The 21522-nt window shown below is 41.0% G+C and overlaps 1 protein-coding gene across 2 annotated transcripts in view; it reads right to left on the bottom strand.

The window, feature by feature from the left end:
* Positions 1-1170: 1170 nt before the first annotated feature.
* Positions 1171-21522, bottom strand: part of LOC105470842 (Mab-21 domain containing 2) — a 119001-nt gene continuing 98649 nt past the window's right edge. For both annotated transcript variants that reach the window (XM_011723099.3, XM_071090650.1), the window contains one exon: positions 1171-4013. In XM_011723099.3, the coding sequence (XP_011721401.1) occupies positions 2749-4013 (1265 nt within the window). In that variant the 3' untranslated portion in view covers positions 1171-2748. The remainder of the gene's footprint in view (positions 4014-21522) is intronic.

The following is a 21522-nucleotide window of genomic DNA, read 5'->3' as shown; positions in this document are numbered from 1 at the left end:
AATATGCTTGCTACTTTGATGGTTTATAACTATTTTAATCTACAAAGTGTAATGTAATGGTCAAAGTATGATACATTTTTAACAGGAGTTAGCAGAAGCGTAGTTATTATAGAGGCTTTTTTAATTAATCAAATCGGATAGCATAAACTAGCTCTTAGATAAAATACATGGTAACCCTGATACCTATCCCAAGAAAGAAAAGAGGCACACGACAAGTGCAATAGTTTAAATATACTGAAGTAGTTTGGTATACCAGTTTAAATATTTTGATGAGCCAACTTCAAACTGGCTAAAATAATTTAGGTGTTGACTCATTTCACTAGGAAGTCTAGAGGAGGAGAGATCTAAGACTTGGAGGGTGTGGTGGCTCATGTTTTAATTCCCAGCTCCCATAACGCCATCCAATGTCAGCGTCATCCTAAAGCTAGCTCTAGCCAAGATTGCCTGATACAAGCTCAGAAAACCAAACGCCGCATGTTCTCACCCTTAAGTGGAAGTTGAACAATGAGAACACATGGACACAGGGAGGGGAACATCACACACCTGGGCCTGTCGGGGGGTAGGGGGCTGGGGGAGGGATAACATTAGTGACGGGTTGATGGGTGCAGCAAACCACCCAGGACGTGTGTGTACCTATGTAACAAAACTGCACGTTCTGCACATGTAACCCAGAACTTAAAGTATATGAAAAATAAATAAATACATAAATAAATAAAGATTGCATGATAGTTGTCAGTAGCAAAAGAATCCAAATGCTTTCTCTTCCATATCGGGGAGAGTGTTTGTTTCTGTCCCGGCATTCCAACTTGGAACGCTGAGCATGGCCCTGACTGGAGCGGCTTACATCCTGTGTCCCTTGTTAATGTTGTGGCCAGGGAGATGGTTTGTGCAGATCAGCTTTTCCAATTATGATGCGTTTCCAGTGCTGGGGATGAAATCACTTCCTGAGAAGGACAAGGATCATGTGGAGGACAGACACTAGTAGTAAAACTGGGGAACGAGGAAGACTGAATGTTGGATGTTCACTATATGGACAACTGGTCTGAAAGACACTAGCAAGTCCATGGCTGCATTTATTGAAAACTGCTGTTAGTATAATACTAATAAGAAAATATACTAATACTAATAAGAAAATAATTCCCAGATTACAAACTAACAACAACAACAAAATTTCAAGGCCAGTATGTTTCCTTTTTTATTATTATTTTTGTGTTTGACTTAGATGGTTGAATGTTTTCATTTTCATTTATAAGCATTACATTAATTTCCATGCAAAAACCCAAGATCGCATATGTCTGATTTCAATTGGCCGAAATCCAACCCATGAGTTTGGACATTCAAGACCAAAATGAACACGTTGCTTGACCTTTCCATGAGTAGACATCATGGGTGTCCTTTGAAAGATCAGCAGGCCTCCTGACCTCTTAAACACCAGTTTGCCATGAGTCCATATGAAAACAGGGAGCCAATGCCTTACAGCACCGAAATCAGGCAAGTAACTTCATTCATGAAGACAGGACACCTCTAGACCAAGGACTGCACCCACAGATATTTCCTGGTTCCTGCTCTATAGCGATACCTGCTTTTGAACAAACGTGGTACCTTCTATTTGGGGATTATAAGTTCTTCCCGCCAGTTTTCCTCAAAACTCTCAGGAAGAGTTAGAGACTTTACAAAAAAAGCTTACCTCGACGACCCCAAAAGGAATAAATACAAAGACACCTACTTTATCCAGTATGTATCTTCCCCAGCTTTAGATGGAGTCAACATGTATAAAGCTTTAAAAACTTCTCTCAGTAAGACAGGAATCAGGAATATCAAAGAGGGTAAAACAGGACCCCACTATTGAAGGAGAACGAGGCAAATGCAAAGAAGCATTCCACTGATCGAGAGAAATGGGCAAAATGAAAAAATGATAGAATTTCAAGAGTGGTTGTTAATTTATACTGAAACACACTTTGCAGTTCTGACAATGGCAAAGATTAGTGCAAATAATAATTATAATGGTATGTTCTTTAACAGGATTTAAATAAGGCTTCAAATAATTACATATGCTAAAACTAACATTTGGAAACCGTAATTCTGTTTGGAAAACTCAAACACACCCTTCCAACCACCCAGTGTTCTCTGATTTGAGGACAATTACATTCAATGAAGTTGCTCCAAAACACAATTTGTAGTATTATCACTTTCAAAGTTTACATTGTTTGGTGGAAAAGGGGGAAGCTACTCTGGTCACTGGTCAAAATAAATAAATCCAGCTAACACGCCAGGTAGTTCCCAGGTTCATATGATTCTCAAATATCAGTAGTGGTGAAAGCTCGCAAGAAAAAAAGACAAAAGCAAAATAATAAAAATAATACAATAGAATCGTTAAGCATCAGAGATTTGTTTCCTCATACCCATGAACAAATCTGCACCAAGCATGAAACAGAAAACAGCAAGAGGACTCATGGGCATTTTCATCTATGGCTCAAGATCTCCTTAAAAAGAAAAAAAACTCCAACAAACTAAAGAGCATGACAGTAACTACAAAAAGTAAACAATGAAATCAGAAGCAGAATATGAAATAGTAATATACTGTTTCAGAGCCTGCACCATCCTGCAGAACCAGGAAACTTAAAATTTGTTCTTAACAAATCCAATCTAGGCTGGATATGTAAAAAACAGAAAGATAGCATCATAAACCAACACGACACATTATCAGAGTTTAAGAACCAGGGAAAAAAAAAAAAAGTCAGCTAACACTCAGAAAAATTTGTCATCAATTCTGAAATGGGGCCTTGTGACATCGTCAGGATTGATAAAGACAGAGATGGACTTTCCCGGGTTCTCAGTCACTAGCTGCTGCAGTTTTTTTGCCAAACGGTCATCAGGCTGGTTGGGGTCCCCTCCGTCTGACTGTGGGGAGGGGATGCTGGTGGTGCTACCTCGCCTCTGGAGCTCCAGCGTCAGCCGGTTGGCTGCCTTGACATGCTCAATGGCAGTGCGCAAGTGCTCTGCCGGGTCTGAGCGCACAGAGGACAGCTTCCGGGCGTGAAGCATGACTGTCTCCTCAGACAGGTGTTCCAGCATGTTGCACTGAGGGATGAAATAATTGGGGCACATCTTGTTGACCAGACAGTGTTGCAGGTCATCGATGAGGCCCAGCAAAAAGTGGGCTGCATAGTCTTCTTGCGCCAAGTAGTTGGCAGGAAGTCTGTCGCAGGCCCAGAGCATCATGCTCCGCAGGTGATAGGGGCTAATAGCCTTGGGCCGGGACAGCAGTTTAATGATGATGGCTTTGCAGGCCTGATAGGCCTGCATGAGGCTGCTGGAGATGCACTTCTTCAACTGCACCTCGCTCCTGGCAAAGGACAGCCGCCATTCATTGTCCTTCTTACCCTTGTAGGAGCAAGCAGGCACCAAGTAAAACCCACTGATGACCTCTTCCTCAGTAATCTTCCCATCCCAAAAGTGGTTCTCCATGAGCCAGCTCTGGGCCACCGCAGGCCAACCTTTGAAAGACACCACAGGGACAATATCGTACAACATGCGGCTACTCCCTACACCCAGAATGATGGAGATGATGGTCCCATTTTTTTCTACCTTCTCCACCTTTGGCATCCCTCGCTGGGGTTTCTTCTGTATTTCTGATAGGACAATGCTGATAGAATCATAGAACCAGTCAGCCACTTTGGTAGGTGAGAAGAAGTAGTTGGTGGCACCATTGATGTGATCTACAATGGTGCAGCAGTCTTTCCATTTACTGATTGTCCCCTCATCAAAGAGCCGAAGGCTCAGCCAAGAGTGGCACAAGGCTGAGTGGCGCATGTCGAGTGTCACAGGCTGATTACGGTCATGCAGCTTGAGGGCTGGCACCAAGAGGGTAAAGTCCATATCATAGTCAGTCCCCCGGGCATAGACATTAAGCTCGTCTAAGTCCAGGTCCACCACGCCTTCCCGGACACCTCCAGAGAGCAACAGGTACTCATTAGCCACTGGAAGCTTTTGGTCCAGCTTTTGCACCATTCCTAGAAATAAAAAAGGAAAAAAAAACAACATTATTATAGGAAGCACAGACATAAAGAGTCTTATGCATGAATACAGAATGTTCTGAGGTTCCAAGAACCAAAATTCATTATCAGTACAAAATCAGATCTCAGGCTGCTGCACAGATCTGGTCAACGGTACTTTTACACTAGTGCTAGAATCCACCCTTTTCCAAATGGAAGAATTATGATAGATTTTTCTCTCTTAGTGAAAAGCAGTATCATTTTCAATAATAAACGAGGGCCCTTCTTCCCCCAGTCATCATCTCAGTTAACGGAATTGCCATCCACTCAGTCGTGCAGACTGAAAACCTCAGTACATTTCAACTCTTTGCTGCCCTTCTACTGCCAAATCTTTTCCATGAAACCTCTGCCAGGGTTCTCACCTCCTTCCCTGTTCTCCATCTCTCCTGCCATCATAGGAGGTTCGGCCTTTTTTATCTCTTGCCAAAGCAGTTTTCCTTCCCCAGGCTCTTCACACTTCACTTTTCGTTGTACCAGCGGTTCTCAGTGTGGGCTGGAGACATTTTCAGGGGTAATGAGTTCATAACTCTCTTTATAATAATACTAACACATTGTTCGACTTTTTTTTTAAGAGACAGGGTCTTGCTATGTTGCCCAGGCTGGTCTCAAATTCCTAGTCTCAAGCAATTCTCCTACCTCGTCTTCCCCAAGTGCTGGGATTACAGGCATGAGCCACCAGGCCCAGTCCTGTTTGACTTTTTTACTGTGTTGCCATTGTACTAATGGCACAAAAACAACGGAGGATAAAACTCCCAGTGCTTTAGCAGCAGCCAAGACACTGATGCCAAACTCTACTAGCAGTCAGTAGATTCTTTACCACTGACATGCATTAGCAATTTTTTTAAAAACCCAGTTTTACTTAAGAAAATCCTTGATGAAGAAAAATAAGTTATTTTATTGAATCTCAACCTTTGAGCCATTAGAAAGATTATTTTCCTAATAGTCTGTGTGAGGAAATGGCAGTAACCATAAAACCTCTCTTCCTTATACTGAAATGGGAAATCTGTTTTCAGGAAAAGCACTCACGTAACTGAGTTGTGAGCTGAACTAGCTTCTTTGTTCATGGAACACCACTTTTACTTTAAAGAACAATGGAAAACTATGGGCTATTTAGATTTGGGTATTTGGCAGACATTTGCTTCAAAAATGAACAAAATGAGCCTGGCTTCAAGGAAACTACTGACAATATTTATTGCCAATGATAAAACTGAAACTTCTAAGAGAAAATTAAATTTAGAAAATTCCGCACCATGAGCGTGACAGCTTCCCGAATTGTATACATTTCTGATTAAACTGGCGGTGACATTAACGAATGTGATTTCTGATGAGATTGTGAGTCCTTTTGAGAACCATGTCTCATGTATTAAGCAGGCATAGAAGACTCCGCGCATGCAGTAGGAACATAATTGAAGCTATGACTAAATGATAAGGGAACGAATGCATGAAATTAATAGGTGGATAGCATTAATAGATAGAATGAATTAACATAAATACTTAAAGGCTAGACTAAAATGATTGTTCCATAAACAACATATACGTTTTCCCTCCTTCATTATATATGTGCTTATGCTTGATTAGCTGACAAACTACCAGCATCATCCTGTGATTTATTTAACAGCGTTTCCCCAAAGATCATAAAGACCTACCACAAATGATTATAATATTCCATTATTCATTGTAATTCATAGTTTACTCTTCATAGGAGAATCCCAAATCAAATAAACCATATGCACGTGTTTTGTTACTATTATCGTTACACTCTGAATGTTTGTGCCCCCTACTCACATGTTGAAATCCCAACTTTCAATGTGATAGTATTAGGAGCTGGGGCCTCTAATAGGTGGTAGGTGATTAGGCGTGAGAGTGGAGCCCTCATGAGTGGGATTGGTAGCCTTATAAAAGAAACCTCAGAGCGCTTCCTCACCCCTTCTGCCATGTGAGGACACAGCGAGAAGACAGCCCTCTATGAACCAGGAAGCCGTCCCTCACCGGACAATGAATCCCTCACCTTGATCTTGGCTTTCTTGACCTCCAGAATGGTGAGAAAGAAATCCCTGTTGTTTATAAGCTACTCAGTCTAGGTCCTTTGATATAACAGCCTGAATGAACTAAAACAATTATACTTTAAAATTTAACGCTCATTTATTAAATTGTGCTCATTTTCACTCTTTAAAATCCTATTTTCCAAACCACATGAACCATGAAAAAGTCTTTTATTTAGTACCATTTCCTTACACACAGAAATATGGCACGTTATCATTTTCTTTTTAAAACCGTAAGTTAGCCAACATTATAGTGTCAACAATTCACCACAAAGAACATCCAGCAAACCTGACTTCTTGGCTGTTTCTCACACTATCTGCACTGTGATATGGCATCCAGGTCCCTCTTCAATAAAGGACTTATCCCAGCTGCTTAAATGCTATCCCTTAAGGATTGTCTCAGCTGCAGAAGGCCGTCTTCACCAGGTCAGGTCCTGTGGCTGGGATGGGGGTTGCAGGTGCACATCCAGTAAATGATTGGTGTGGGAGTGTCCCAGCTCATGATACTCTGAAGGGCCATTCAAACTGAGTTCCCAGTGGGGTTGGCTGTGGTGAATGATGCGCCTGCAGGGAAGCTCAGCTTCTCCTACTTGAACCTGCTTCCTTCCCCACTTCGACAGGTGTAGATCCCAAGGGTGCTGCCTCATAAACATCCTAACTCCATTTCAGAGGCTGCTTCCTGAGAAACCCAGCATACTAAATACTATCTAAGCAAAACAGAAGATACTACCTACTCCCCAAGCAAAAACTGTCTTCAGCATGGAAAATATGTTTTCTTTTTAAGCCAAACTTAATCTGGATTGAGAGTTCTTATAAATGCCAAGACAAAGATCCGTTTCTCAAATGTCATTATCTTTTAATATTAACCTCATCTTTGCCAGGTAAAGAAATACTACCACCCTACGTTTTGGTTATTGCTTTAAAGGATAAAATTGATTTCTCAGATTCAGGTTAGGTTGTGAAAATCATTTTCATTATTTTATGAACTTACATGTCAGAACAGTCAGTTTCAGTGAGATATATTTGATAATGAAACAGTGTACTCCTCATTATTTCAAACATTCTTTCATTCTAGCATTCAGAATACCATAAATATACATGAGAAACACTGTGAAATGCTGTGTTGTGGTTAGTAAGTAAGATCTGAATCTATTAAAGCTATATTGTTATTTGAGTACCACACTGCTGCCTCCTCTTAGGCACAACTAACTCAAAATCCTATGTATCCTTTTGTCCTGGACAGAAGAAAACCGGTTTTGAGCCCACCAGCTAAGAATTGTCGATCTAATCAGGGTAACTTGTGCATTAACAACCTAGAGATAATCTGTCTACAAAAGTACCACTGAATTTTGCCTTGGATTGTCACAATTCTGTTTGGAGAGTCTTGGGTAAGCCATAGCTAAAACTCCCTTCTGCCCTCTGCTGGATATAAGAAGTTTTAATGTGTTTTCACTTGTCAATATATACACTAGAAAATTCCTGCCAATGATAAAATACTCTCTTTCCTCCCAACTGATGCTTATGCATCTCGTTAAAATGGTGAGCCTTTATTCAAAGGAGTCAACATCAAGTATTTGGCTAAATTCTAATTTTCAGGAGGTAGGGTAATTTTGAACACTTCTTATTCCTTTTAAAGTGAAGAAAGCCCTTTAGCAGCAGAAAGAATACTGCAGACACACATTTACTAAGCCCCTAGAAGTTAGAAACAAAGTCCCTAAGGCCACACTGTTCCAGAAGCTAATCCCTTCTTACATCCACATTTCCATTTAGCCTCCCTGAGCGCATTAGTCTGCAATTTTACAAACGATACGGTAACACAACTTGAGCCTTCCCCAGCGTTATACAAGCCCAAATGTCTTCCTTGAAAACTTTCCTGGGCTAAGTTTAAGTGAAAATGAGCTGACATCAGCTATCATGGCAGATGGGTTGCCATGCAACCAAAACACAGGGCTGGAAGGGAAAAAGACAGAGGAGGGAAGCATTTCAACTGTACGCTTTGGCTGTACGGATCAGTTCCAACAAGTGCCATCTCTGCAATGATCCAAGGTTTTTTGTGTAATTATGGGAGGATAAGACCGAGTGACCCTGGCTGTTTAGCTGTGAGATTATCCAAAGGCAGGCGTGGGAACAAAAGGAAGATGCACATACACCACTGAGCTTGTTAGCAGCAAAACAAAAAAAGGATAGAGGATAGCTATTCCCTTGGGTGGTCTCTTCTTTTCATGGAGGCACTGGCATATGCCTGCTCTTAAGTAAAACTGCCACTCAGCCTCCTTTCCTGTGATTCTCCATTTCTTGGTTTTGATATATTTCAGAGAGTTTTTACTTAAGAATATCTTCATAGTACCCTTTTATATAGATATACTCAGGTCCTAAGTTTAAGGAATGTGTTTCATGTCATGCTTTCAGTTATCTGCTGATTATCTTTAGAATATCAAGTGAAAAATGGAACTCTGTCTCTGACTTCTTTATGTTCTAGTGAATAAAACTATATCATATTCCACTAAATTGAAATTGCAAACCTTCATCATGCAAACATATAATGCCAGATTGCTAATACTAGAGCACAAAAACTAAGTATCATTTCTTGTTGTCTTTACAAGCCCACTCCAGTAAGTCTGTGAAAGCTCAAATAGAGAGTTCAAGAAATACTAAGTAGATAAGTCAAAATAGTACTTGTATAGATTTCTTTAAAACACACACACACACACACACACTCTTACATATTTTAAGGGAGAAAGATTTAAAAAAATAAAATTTTTATGTCTTATAATTAAAGTTACAACATTAGATAAATTTTATCTTTTTACATACTTTTGAAACTATATATATATATATATATGCCTGAATATCTCAGTAATATTCATTGTTTCATATAAAAGAGCTTCCTTTTTTGGCTCCAACTCATGTAGCACACACCAGTAACAAACAGTGTCTTATTCCAGCAGTGGGTTTTAATGGAAGGAAGGGTACAGGGTGGGATGATGTTGACAAAGTCCTTCTTTGATTCTGATGCATCCCCTAGGGTAAGTCTCCTTGGTTGACAATAAACAATATAAAACCTTCCTATAAAAATATTATGGTTTATGTTTCCAGGGCGGAAGTATTTTCGTCAAACTTACTTGACATTCTGAGAAACATCTGAGATGTGGGCATGGCCACCTTTTTCTAAGAAAGTCACTCATCTATGAAATACTTAATGACCCCAGTTGGAAAAGGTTTTAGGCCTTTCCTCGTTCATGCCCAGAAATCATCTCTCTGAAGAAAAAACTGGTTCCAAGAAGAGAAATCACTCATTCGAGGTCATACGGCCTTAGTGACAGACTACCAGCATTGTTGCATTCCAACATTTGTGCAAAGATCAGAACGGCACATGCGTACTGATCTCCCCACGACAATGCACAGTGGCTTCAGGGGGAAGCAGCAGACGTCTCAGGGCAACGTGCCGGCTTTGCATTTTTATTGGTCAAATCTTTAGCGGGACCTGGGACAACTGGCAGAACATGTCTGGCCATCCACACTTATCGTAAGGAAGAAGGGGCCTGGCTTGCCTTGAGAGAGCCATTAGTATTCCCAAATAGACTGTGAGACCCTGGAAATACAGAAGACAAAAACGGAGCTTTCCAGTTTTTCAGTAATATTCTGAGTTATTAGTACTCACAATTATAGTATGTTTTATGTGTCAAAGAGTCTGTTTTGTTTTGCATAATTTGAGACAACTGCATGTAATCTTACTTTTTAGAAAACTGATTAATTCACATATGGTAATGGCAATGCCCTACTGACCAGACTATACACACACACACACACACACACACACACACACACACACACACACACACACGTGTATAGTAAGAGGGCTGATTCAAAAGATATCTCTCAAAGGAGTCTTTCTTTGTACTTCCCCATTTTGATACTGATACTGGACTCAAGACAGGCTTGGGCTTGGATCCTGGGCTTGTCATTTACTATTTAAGTGAGGCTGACAAATTAACCTCTCTAAGCAATTCTTTATCTATTAAAAAACAAACAAATTGATGAAAAGTAAGTAAATGCATATAAAAACCCACCCTTACAGGATTGCGATGAAATGTCTAAGCACATCGTCGATATTTAGCTCATTTGCCCCATATGTTCTTCCCTTTTCCTACCACACATAAAACTGGAAGAGCAAATAACGCAGACTCCACAGAGTTATTTCAAAGGTTTAATTAAACAAGATAATCTATTTAAAGCCTCTAGCACATGCAAGGCACACAAAACATGTCAGAGGAAGGGAAATGAATGAAGTATTCTCTCCCCCGGCTGTACCAAGACTGCTGCTAGCCAAGGCTGCTTTCTCTGAGTGGATGCCATCGTGTGGCACGACACACAGGGTGGCAGGCAGAGGGCAGGCTGCATTCTAGCTCTTTCTTGTCCTCTCACCCAGGTATCCCATGGAATGAACACCCTGTACATCCTAGTGGAGGGTCTTGACCTGAACTCGTAAGTTAGCACTTTCGACACCTACTGTCATTGTGAGCTGTGTTCATGGTGTATCTTTCCTCCTAAACAAGATAACAATACACAATCATCCCTTGGTCCCAGGAACGCCTACATATGCCGAAACGTGTGCATACTCAAGTCCCATGGCTGACCTTGTGGAATCCGCTTACACAACAAGTTGGTCCTCTAAGTAGGTTTCATATCCTTTCCAAATAGTATATTTTCAATCCACATTTGATTGAAAAATAGCCACCTATAAGTGGACCTGTGCAGCTCAAACCTGTGTTGTTCAAGGGTCAACTGTGAAGCATCTGGCACAGTAACTCACAAAAAGGCATGGCAAATGAAAGTTCCTATCTTAGGCGACATCTATAACCTCCTTGTGGTCAAGATTTTTTTGCTGCATTGCTAGTGTAGACTTTAGATTAGAAGGCACCTGTTTTTTGTGTGTACCATTTCTTTCAATCAACTTGAATATCTCATTAACCATAACCTAGGATTATGGAATCTGCTGCATAATAGAATATGAAATCCTGTCAGCATATGTGTATAAAAGTGTTTACTAATAATCTAAAAGACGGGAAGAAAAAAATGCCTCTCTAATCTTCCATTATTTTCCTTCTTAAAAATTAAAACTGAAGGTCTTAAAAATGGGTGGGCTTTGTCAAAGTCTTACAAGCTATTTTAAACAGAATGAACATGAGTTAGACCTGGATTCAAGTCCAATTCATTCATGCCAACATCAACCACTGTGGACCTTGGTTTCCTTAAACAAAATTGTAGAATAACAACTGGTACAAGTTTGTTGGGTGGTCATGGGAATAAAATGAGAAAATGCACAACAAATTACTTAGTGTGTGGTTTTGTGCTTAGTTGGTAATCAGTAAACAGGGGTTGCTGGCACATGCATACACATACCAATATATTATCAATATTTTTTTTCCCATCAACTAAGTCCTGACCTTTCTTTCTTTTCAGTACTTAGGATAGTTTAAGAACTCATGGTTTTTGCCATTCAGAACTTACCGGCAAGACTCAAAAGAGAGTCGTATTAGCCCTACCTAGCAGCTTCCCAAAGTCACAATAGGGTACAAAAGTTACAGATTGACATTTTATAGGAATGGTGTCCACTTGAGAAGGCTCATTCTTGAAAGGCCAAAAAGAAAAAAAGTGAAAAGCAAGAGTAATGCCAATATGGTGTCAAACAGCTACGTAAGGATACAGAAATGTATCAGGGATGACCACGTTCATGCTCTCCTGCTCTTCAAAAGAACACACAAGCTTGTGATAGAGATGTTCGAAACAAAGTCAACTGTACCCCATCACTGACCCTTTGCCCGGGACCCAGCTGGGTCCGGTTTCCATTCCTTTCTCACTTGGAGATGTATACGTAAACATCTCAAATTACTCCGTATACATAAACATCTTAATTACTCCGAAACTGGAAAGCTGTGTTTAATTGGGGAGGAGAAGGGGGAAGTCTACATTTTAGAAGAAAAATAATGAAGTAGGCCAAGTCCAATAAATTGCAACAAAGATAAAGATAGGATTCAAACCTCAGATTTTACTTATTCACGCAGTAAGTATGAGCGTCTCCTTTGAGCCAGTACTGTGCTAGACACTGAAGAGACAAAGGTGAAGAGAAACACACCACCCCCACTGCAGAATGCTGATTATTTAGTGAGAAAGCCAAGTGTTAACTGTATCAATCAGGATGGGTGAAGTTACGCTGAGTAACAAAGCTAATACCTCAATGACCCGAAACAACCAAGTTTTATTTTTCACTCACACTAGATGACCCTCAAGGGTGAGTGGGGCAGGAGGGATTGGGGGTGCTTTTCTCTCCTTCATTGAGGACCCAGATGGGTAGAGCAAGCCATGTCTAGAAAGAACTTCACAGTCACTCTACTGGAGGAAAAGAAGGTTCTAGAAGTTCTCTTTTTGGCAGTTAAATGCTCTGGCATGGAAATGACGTACATCATTTTCATACACAAATCATTGGTCAAACCAGTCACATGGTCCCATCCACACCCATGAAAGAAAGCCCAATTCTACCACATGCTGGGAGAACTGGGAATCTGCGACATGCAGCATGAACAGCTCCCACACTAATCAGATAATTACACACGAATCAACATATGATTAGAAACTGAGATAACAGCACTGAAGCAAATGAATAAGGTCCTAGCCAAAACGCATAACAGGAATAGGAGGAGTGAAAATTGTTTAGCCTGAAAAACAGAAAATTCAAAAAGTCTATGAGAGCCATCTTCAAACACCTGATAAGCTGTGCTAGTAAAGGAGAAATGGAATTTACCTATATGGTTTCGCTGAGTAGAACACAGAGGGACGTTTTCAGTGTAATGTTGTGTACTCACTCATCTGGCAGAATCTTCTAGCAAGGCTGCCTGTGGAGGCAGTACCTTTCCTATCCCAAGAGAGGATCAATCAGAATCTTCAGCAGGGATGGAGTCTCAGTATAGATGTCTTCCGAGGTGGCTGCCCATCCCAAGAACCTACTACTTAAAACAGACAACTGCAACGTAGACTTCTAGAGCCACCTATGACCATCCAGGGTGGGCCCAGTCACAGTGGCTGTAAGAAGACCATACTCTGAGCATTACGCCCAAAGGCTGGATGCCGCCCTTCCTTCTCATCTGGCCTACCCTATGTCATTTGTAACCTGCAGCCCTGCTGCTGTCACATCCTCCAGTCGACTTCACCAACTTTACAAAGAGATAACTAGCACTAGCAATGACACACATAACAGCAGAAGAAGAGCTGAATTTATAGTACGCGTTTGAAGTACATGCATCTCATGACAAGGACTCTCTGAGAAGGGCACAAACATTCATGCCACTACCATGCACTAAGGCACAGGCTGAATGCTTTACCTGTGTCATCTTGTTCAATCTTCTCGGCCCTTTCAAGTGGGCAATAGTGTCCCCCCCACTCCTTTTTTTTTATGAGACAGAGTCTCCCTCTGTCACCAGGCTGGAACACAGTGGTGCAATCTCAGCTCGCTGCAACCTCCATCTCCCGGGTTCAAGTGATTCTCCTGTCTCAGCCTCCCAAGTAGCTGGGACTACAGGTGTGCACCACCAAGTCTGGCTAATTTTTGTATTTTTAGTCGAGACGGGGTTTCACCACATTGGCCAGGATGGTCTGGATCTTTTGACCTCGTGATCCACCTGCCTAGGCTTCCCAAAGTGCTGGGATTACAGGCGTGAGCCACCATGCCCAGCCTAGTGTCCCCATTTTACAGATAAGAAAATTAAGAAAAATAGCAGCCAAATAAATTGTTTATGGCCATGATAGCTGACCTGGGATCCAAATTCAAGTTGATCCTCTGCTGCTTTCCTGTATTAAATGGGCTTTCCTAGGAGAGAACAAACAACGTAATACCTTGGGCCTTTAGAACTGCCACATAAACAGTATAGGAAACAGTAAGTAGAAATTTATTTCTCCATCCAAAAATGGAACAAATTCTATTTTGGAGTAAACAGATTTCTAGAGCAGATTAAAAACTGACTTTAGTCATCTCTGGGGAATAAAGTATATGAGCAAATGGGTCAAGGATCATAGGAAAAAGATGATTATAAATGACATTATAAAAAGATATGTAGTGCTGAGATACACAGCTATGTGAGTGCACACGTGTGCAAGTGTGTATGTGTTGCATACTTAGCTCTTGGACAACTTTCAAAGAACATTCCACCAGTGTTTTAATCACAACGGCATCCTTGAAATTCTTTCAGGCTCCCAGGACAAACTCTGAAAATATTCCCACGTATTCAGATGCGTAGTCTAAGATGTTATTTTAACCCAACATCAGAGCCTTCATTTGAAGGTCATACGCCCTAAGTTTCTACTACGAGGTTGAGGAGGCAGGTGGAGGTAGCCAGGAACACGATTGCCAAAAACATACTAACCACAAGGCCAGGAGCTTTTACTGAACTCTGAGGCAACAAAGTCTTTTCCCTTTACAGACAAGCAGTATCTATCACGGTCACATTATGTCTCTGTACAAAACTCTTTATCAGGCACACTGAGATATGGAGAAAGAAACAAAGAATTCTGTGTCTTCTCTAAAAACAAAAACTGGTATCCATCGAACTGTGATAAGGGATAATGCTCCTTGTGACGAGCACCCTACAAAAATGTGTCACTATCCATGTAAAAGAGACCCTGAATTGGTGATCTACATTACACACTCGAATTTGCTAAATTAGTTTAAAAATGATCCCAATTTATATAAAGCAGCCTCCTCCAAAGGACTTACAATCTATCATTGGCAAGTCAAAGAAGACCTTGTCTTACTTTAGACAAGTTTACTAACTTTGTAAACTTAGAAATTTTCAAACATATACGCTAGTAGGTATAACAGTATAATAAATTCCCACATATCCATCACCTAACTTCAACAATTATGTTTGCCATTCTTATTTCATTTGTTCCATTTTTTTGGCCCAGTATGTTAAGGTAAATCTCAGACAACCTATAATTTTACCCATAAACAACACTTTCTCAATTAGACAAAGACATTTGTCTAAAGACTTTTTAAGTATAACCACCACTCTCATATCTAAACAAAATTAGTAACAGTTCCTTGTTATTACAGACCTCACTTGACTTTACATTGTTCCTAATATATGAGTACGCTTGTGTGTGTGCGCACGCACACATGCATGTATGTGATTTTGTTGATATCCTGCCCTGTGTCCCCAGCCCATCCCTGGGTCCACTTGCAGCTGTGACAGGCAGTCCCCCAGATGTTCCCAGTCCCTCTCCTCAAGTGCCAGTGACTCTGCCCCTTTGCCTAAAGGCAACCTCTCTCCAGCCACTGCCAGGAAGTACAGGGGAGTTAATGCAAGAGAACCGACACCATAGGGGCAACTGTCAACCAATGGGGCAGAATCAGTAGATAAATGCCCTGGCTTCTTCCCCAGACTCTGTGCGCGATTCTACATTGGGTTCTACACAACCTCTCAGATTAACCCATTCAACTGCTTATTAATAGACAGAACCTTTATTGGCTTTTCTCCCTTCTGTCTCAATTGCTCTGTTCCCTCACTCCTGTTTCTTTGTGTCACCTCCCATGTGAACTACCACAGCAAAGTAATTCTTGTTTCTGGAACTGTAGTGGATGGGGGGTGTAAATCAGGGACAGACAGGCTCATGTCTGTTAATAATTCTTGATGAAATTATATTTCATACGGACAACTGGCCATGAGCCTGGAAGCCTAAGCTGATGATAAGGGATTACTTGCTCCTTCCCACAACCAGTTATAGATCCATTACACGTCTTATAAAACTAGATCTGAGAACAATTCTCAAAAACAGTTCATTAGCCTTCTCAGAGCAGCAAGCTTGCTTTTCTGTGCATTTACAGCTGGCATCTTCCCTATTATTTCTTGCTTTGTTGTTATCTCAATTCTCACTTCCCAAGGGACATTTTTAAGACCTCTGGAAAGCTTTGGAGAGGTGAAAATCCATATATTCTTCAGATACAAGCATTTTTTTCCTTAAATTCCAAAGAGAACAATGGGGATTAAGGTTGGGGAAGGTGAATTTAAAAAAACAACTCACTCCAGGAACCAACCTTCAGAGTGGAGTTTTGTTCAAACAGACTCACCTTACTCATACATAAAAGCCTCAAGCCAAATTTAAAGACCAAAACAACGTTTCTCTTTCAGCCTCTGTTGATGATTATTCCGTCTCTCTTCCTCTACATTGTACAGAAATAATTCTAAATGATATGTTTAATCTCTTTGTTCAATCACCTTTTGCCCGTACTTTCTTTTGTGTGTGTTTGGTTTTTTGGGGGGTTTTTTGCATTATTATTATTATTATTATTATTATTATTTTGGAGATGGAGTCTCACTCTGTTGCCCAGGCTGAAGTGCAGTGGCACGATCTTGGCTCACTGAAACCTCTGATTCCCAGGTTCAAGCAATTCTCCTGCCTCAGTCTCCCAAGTAGCTGGGATTACAGACGTGCGCCACCACACCCGGCTAATTTTTGTATTTTTAGTAGAGACAGGGTTTCACCATGTTAGTCAGGCTGGTCTCAAACTCCTGACCTCAAATAATCCACCCACCTCGGCCTCCCAAGCTGCTGGGATTACAGGCATGAGCCACCATGCCCGGCCGTACTTTTTTTTAGTGTAGTGCTTACACTAATTATCAATTATGTGTTTACCTGTCAGTGTCCCTCTGATGGCTTGTGTATCTCCCACCCTAACACAAGAGAGGTTCAGCAGAGTAAGCTGAATCAATAAACAGATGGTGTAGCCTAATTACATAATTTACTAAAATAAACTCTTTTTTTTTTTTTTTTTTGAGATGGAGTCTCGCTCTGTCACCCAGGCTGGAGTGCAGTGGCACGATCTTGGCTCACTGCAAGCTCCGCCTCCCAGGTTCACGCCATTCTCCTGCCTCGGCCTCCTGAGTAGCTGGGACTACAGGAGCCCGCCGCCTCACCCGGCTAGTTTTTTGTATTTTTAGTAGAGACGGGGTTTCACCGTGTTAGCCAGGATGGTCTCGATCTCCTGACCTCGTGATCCGCTGCCTTGGCCTCCCCCAGTGCTGGGATTACAGGTGTGAGCCACGGTGCCTGGCCAATAAAGTCTATCTTTATAGAGGATAAAACCATCAGGTGCTATAGTTAGACTGACAACACTGTCATTGTCAGACATGATGAAAGGCTCCAGAGCCTCTCTATCTGCAAGCAAGGGAATCACATCACATGCTCAGAAGAGATGAAGGAGAAGCTAGCGGCTTGTTAATGAACTGTACTGTAACTACACAGACACGTCCCCTCTTGTTCTTTGAGGATAATTTAGCTCTAGGACATTCTCCAAAGCACCAATTTTTAGTCAACAATCTCATCAGGGAAGCAGGAGAAAAGTTACTATATAACTATAGTGTGATCTATGATCAAAGTCTAATACCTGATTTCTAAAAAGATTAAAACCATGTATTTTTTTTCCCTTGATGTGTAAGTGGAGAACCTATAAATCAATGGATTCCTTACTAAGCCATTCCCAAAAACTGCCAGGAGATGGCATCCACACTCTACTCATTTACTAAGAGTTTCTAGCTGGGCTCCGACGTCTTATAACCCTAGAATAAAATCTTCGGGAAAACAAGCTCATCGACGGGCTAAAATATGATAAGCCTACATTAAAAGCATCAGTCCCAGGCCTATTTACTTTGAGGTTCCACCCAGTGACTTACAACCTTTTCCGTTTAGTTCCCCTGAGAAAATCCTCCTGATAATTTAGGAGCTGAAGGGATCATCTAGGTTGAGCCAAGACTGAAAGACGCTTTGTCTTGGCAAGCAACGTGGCTGACAACGGGTTCCCAACGCATATTCAGGAGCTCTTCGCAAGGCAGAGTGGTCCGCTTGCACTTACTGCAGCTGATTTTTTTTTTCTTTAATGAATAAAGCTTCAGGTTCCAGGAAAAAAAGAAAAAGAAATCAGAGGAAACAGCCTTTGATGTTATGAGGTTAAGACACTACTCTTCCTTCTAGACTGTTTCATTCTGACTACAAGTGAATAAATACACTGAAGACTTTAGGAGCTCAGATGATTAATAAAAAGAAAAATTTTTAACCTGTCTTCAATCAAGTCAAAATAAACAATACATATATTGTGTGATGCTTTGCGGTTTCCAGAGAATGGCCACAATCATTTCCCATTTGCTCCCTATAATTACTTGAAGAGGAGCTCCGGAATTCTCACTGCAGGGACGTGGAGGCTGAGGCTCCTGGCCCTAAGTAACGAGTCAAGATGAGTACACAGAGTATCCACCTAGTTCTTTGGCCTAAACCAGACTAAAACTAATCTGGCCACACACAATTATGTTGAAGGAAAGATAGAGGATCATTTTTTTCCCCATCAAGTTGTCAATCTGTTGCAAGGTGGGAGAAAGGGCTCAAACTGTACAGTGTGCTCTATTGGGAGGAATCTATGACAGTTAGAGCCAGACTGCCTGGGTTACTGAGAAGATTCCCTTCTTTCCTTACCTATGCCAGCAAAATACACACACATCCTTCCTGAAAAATAACTTGTCTTTAAGTGCCGATAGCCAAGTGCTTAATAGCTATTAATCAATTTTCCACACGGCTTATTCACAATGACCTCCTGCTTCTTCCACATGGTTTATTCACAATGACCTCCTGCTTCTATTGTTTTTGCCTTCAATTAAATAAGTAAATGTTATTTCAAATATTAATTTCCTCAATCTAGTTTTCAAATCACAAATCAGTAATATCCTAAAAACATGCTATTTTGAAAAATAATGAGTACGTTATTAAGTCTTAGAAGTATTTCCATCGTGTAAAGCTGGAATGTTGGATACATCCAGAAGATACATCCAGATTAGTATAGCTACACCCATCACTGTAATTTAAGAAAGGACTAAGGGATCAAATGAGTTTTTCCAAGGAAAACAGACATTAAAAAAAAATACTGACAGGCTAACAGACTAATAAAGAGCTGAATCTACTGAGACAGAATTGCCCACCTGATACTTGCTTTCAGTATGTGGGTAAAAACATACTTTATTGTTTGAGCTTGAAAATGTTCAGACCAAAAGAAGTCAGACTTAACCAGCCAAAGCCCTCTGCAGAAGTTGAAATTTGCAGTTTAAAAGCACGGGTAGATCATTTAAGAGGGCAAAGCTGCAGTGTTTTTAAATCCACGCCTGCTCAATAAAAAAAGTCTTAGACAAAGTCAAAGATGAGTCTCGTAATGCTGACATGGGAGAGTCATATTCTGAGAGATGGCTTTCTTCATCTACTTTCCCCCAACCATCTAAAAATGGATCAAGTTGGTGGATGAACAGTGGCATTCAAATATTCTAGCCAGAAATTATTAACCAAATGATGGCTACTAAGGGAGAAACAGAGCCAGAACTGACTTTCAAGGTTATTTATTCAACTGCCATGGTACATATGAGGTTGCTAAGGCCCAAAAAGCAAAGGTGACACAGCACTGCACCTGGCACAGGTGCCAGAAATAGAACCCAAAGTCCTCGATTCTCAATCCAGACCTCTCTACTTCATATATGGCTCTCGAACCGCGAGGCTTGTTAAAAATGCAGGTTCCCATGTCTCACCCCACAAGGACGGAAGCATAATCTCCAAGGAGACATGTGTTTAAAACTAGCAATGTTGAAATGCTTTTAAAAATTGAGACCGCCTCTCTCTCAATTTCAAAGTAGAAAGTTTAACTGCATGAAATCAGTAAAGGCAAAGCTGTCAAGTTAGAGGAAGGAATTTACTGTCTCAGTAATTCTCTAAGATCTTGAAGAGCTGAGACTGGCTACTCTTCAAATCAGGAAAGACACGTTTGGCGGGCTTTTGGAAACACGGTAGTAAATGAGATTCAGGAGGGATGTGGCAGGTCTCATTCTGTACCACCAGGGAATTCATTCATCTCTAACCACCCAGGTATTCATTTACTTTGAAAGAAAATGATGTTTTTGTGCTAGATTTCTGCTATTTTTTCAGGGCCTGTTATCTCCCTCTACCCATCAGATAGGGATGGATTTTTGTCCTCTATTCAACCTCAAGCATAGACAAAGTGATTGCATCACCAGCCGAATCCTTAAGGACAACTAGCGCTCATACCACACTTTGCATGGGAGCACATATGTGGGTCAGTGAGTATCAAGTGTCAAGCTGACTTGGCAGCCAAGCAATAAACCTGCAGTGATGGCCACAATTACAGCTCAGCTCTCAAAACCAAAGATCACACAGTTTGAACAGAGGTGTACAATATCCAAAGCTATCAATTGTCCCAGAGTTGAATTTAGAGACGATAGATTAAATACAGACACCTGTATTTATACTGTGTCCCTTCCAAAAGTCCAGTTTGGGTTTTATAGTGAAGTGGCAAAAAGACTAGAGGACAATTTATTTTTTTTTTTAAAGATGGAGCCGACTTGAAAAAGGTTATTAAAGGACTCAAGTGTGCTATGATTGTGAGACGCAAAAATCCCATTTTTAAGATAGTGACAAAAATGACATTTTGTACACAGACCCAAGTCTTGTTATGAGAGTAACTTTTGGATGAAAAATTCCGTAATTCCAATCTAAAAAGAGGTGGTTTGAGGAGAAACTTGCCAGTAAAATCATAAGAAGTTTTCATTCTTTCCACTAGAGGTCATGCCTTCCTAATTTTTTTTAGTTATTGGACTGGCTCCAATCCAAAGAGTAAGGCCTGAGGTTGAACATAAATTTTTAAAATTAATACCTGATTTTACTGGTATGCTTTCAAAGTGAGTCAGAACACAGTGCTTCTTGCTGGTGAATTTCAAATGCCCACATGCTGTTTGCAGCAATTCTGCTGTCACCATGGGATGTCACATCTGTTGTTGATAAGATTCACAGCGTTGCCGGGCGCGGTGGCTCACGCCTGTAATCCCAGCACTTTGGGAGGCCGAGGCGGGCGGATCACAAGGTCAGGAGATCGAGACCACGGTGAAACCCCGTCTCTACTAAAAATACAAAAAATTAGCCGGGTGCGGTGGCGGGCGCCTGTAGTCCCAGCTACTCGGGAGGCTGAGGCAGGAGAATGGCATGAACCCGGGAGGCGGAGCTTGCAGTGAGCCGAGATCGCACCACTGCACTCCAGCCTGGGCAACAGAGCGAGACTCCGTCTCAAAAAAAAAAAAAAAAAAGATTCACAGCGTTGAGGTGAACAAGGAAGACAGAAAAGAAGGATGCCAGAAGAGATGATGTGGATGACGTGATAGAAAGATTATTAATTTAGGATACAGGCAAGCTTGAATGTGGACCTTAGCTTCATGATTTATTAGCTGTGTGACATTTGGATAAGTTACTTGACTTTCTGAAACTTCAGTTTCCTCATTAAAAAAAAAAATTGGGGGTAATATCAATCTTTCTCACAAGGTTCTTGTGACACTTGA

Source organism: Macaca nemestrina, chromosome 2, assembly GCF_043159975.1.
Source record: "Macaca nemestrina isolate mMacNem1 chromosome 2, mMacNem.hap1, whole genome shotgun sequence".
Taxonomy (NCBI): Eukaryota; Metazoa; Chordata; class Mammalia; order Primates; family Cercopithecidae; genus Macaca; species Macaca nemestrina.
The sequence above is the reverse complement of the archived record's forward strand: the minus strand, read 5'-3'. Positions and strand labels throughout refer to the sequence as shown.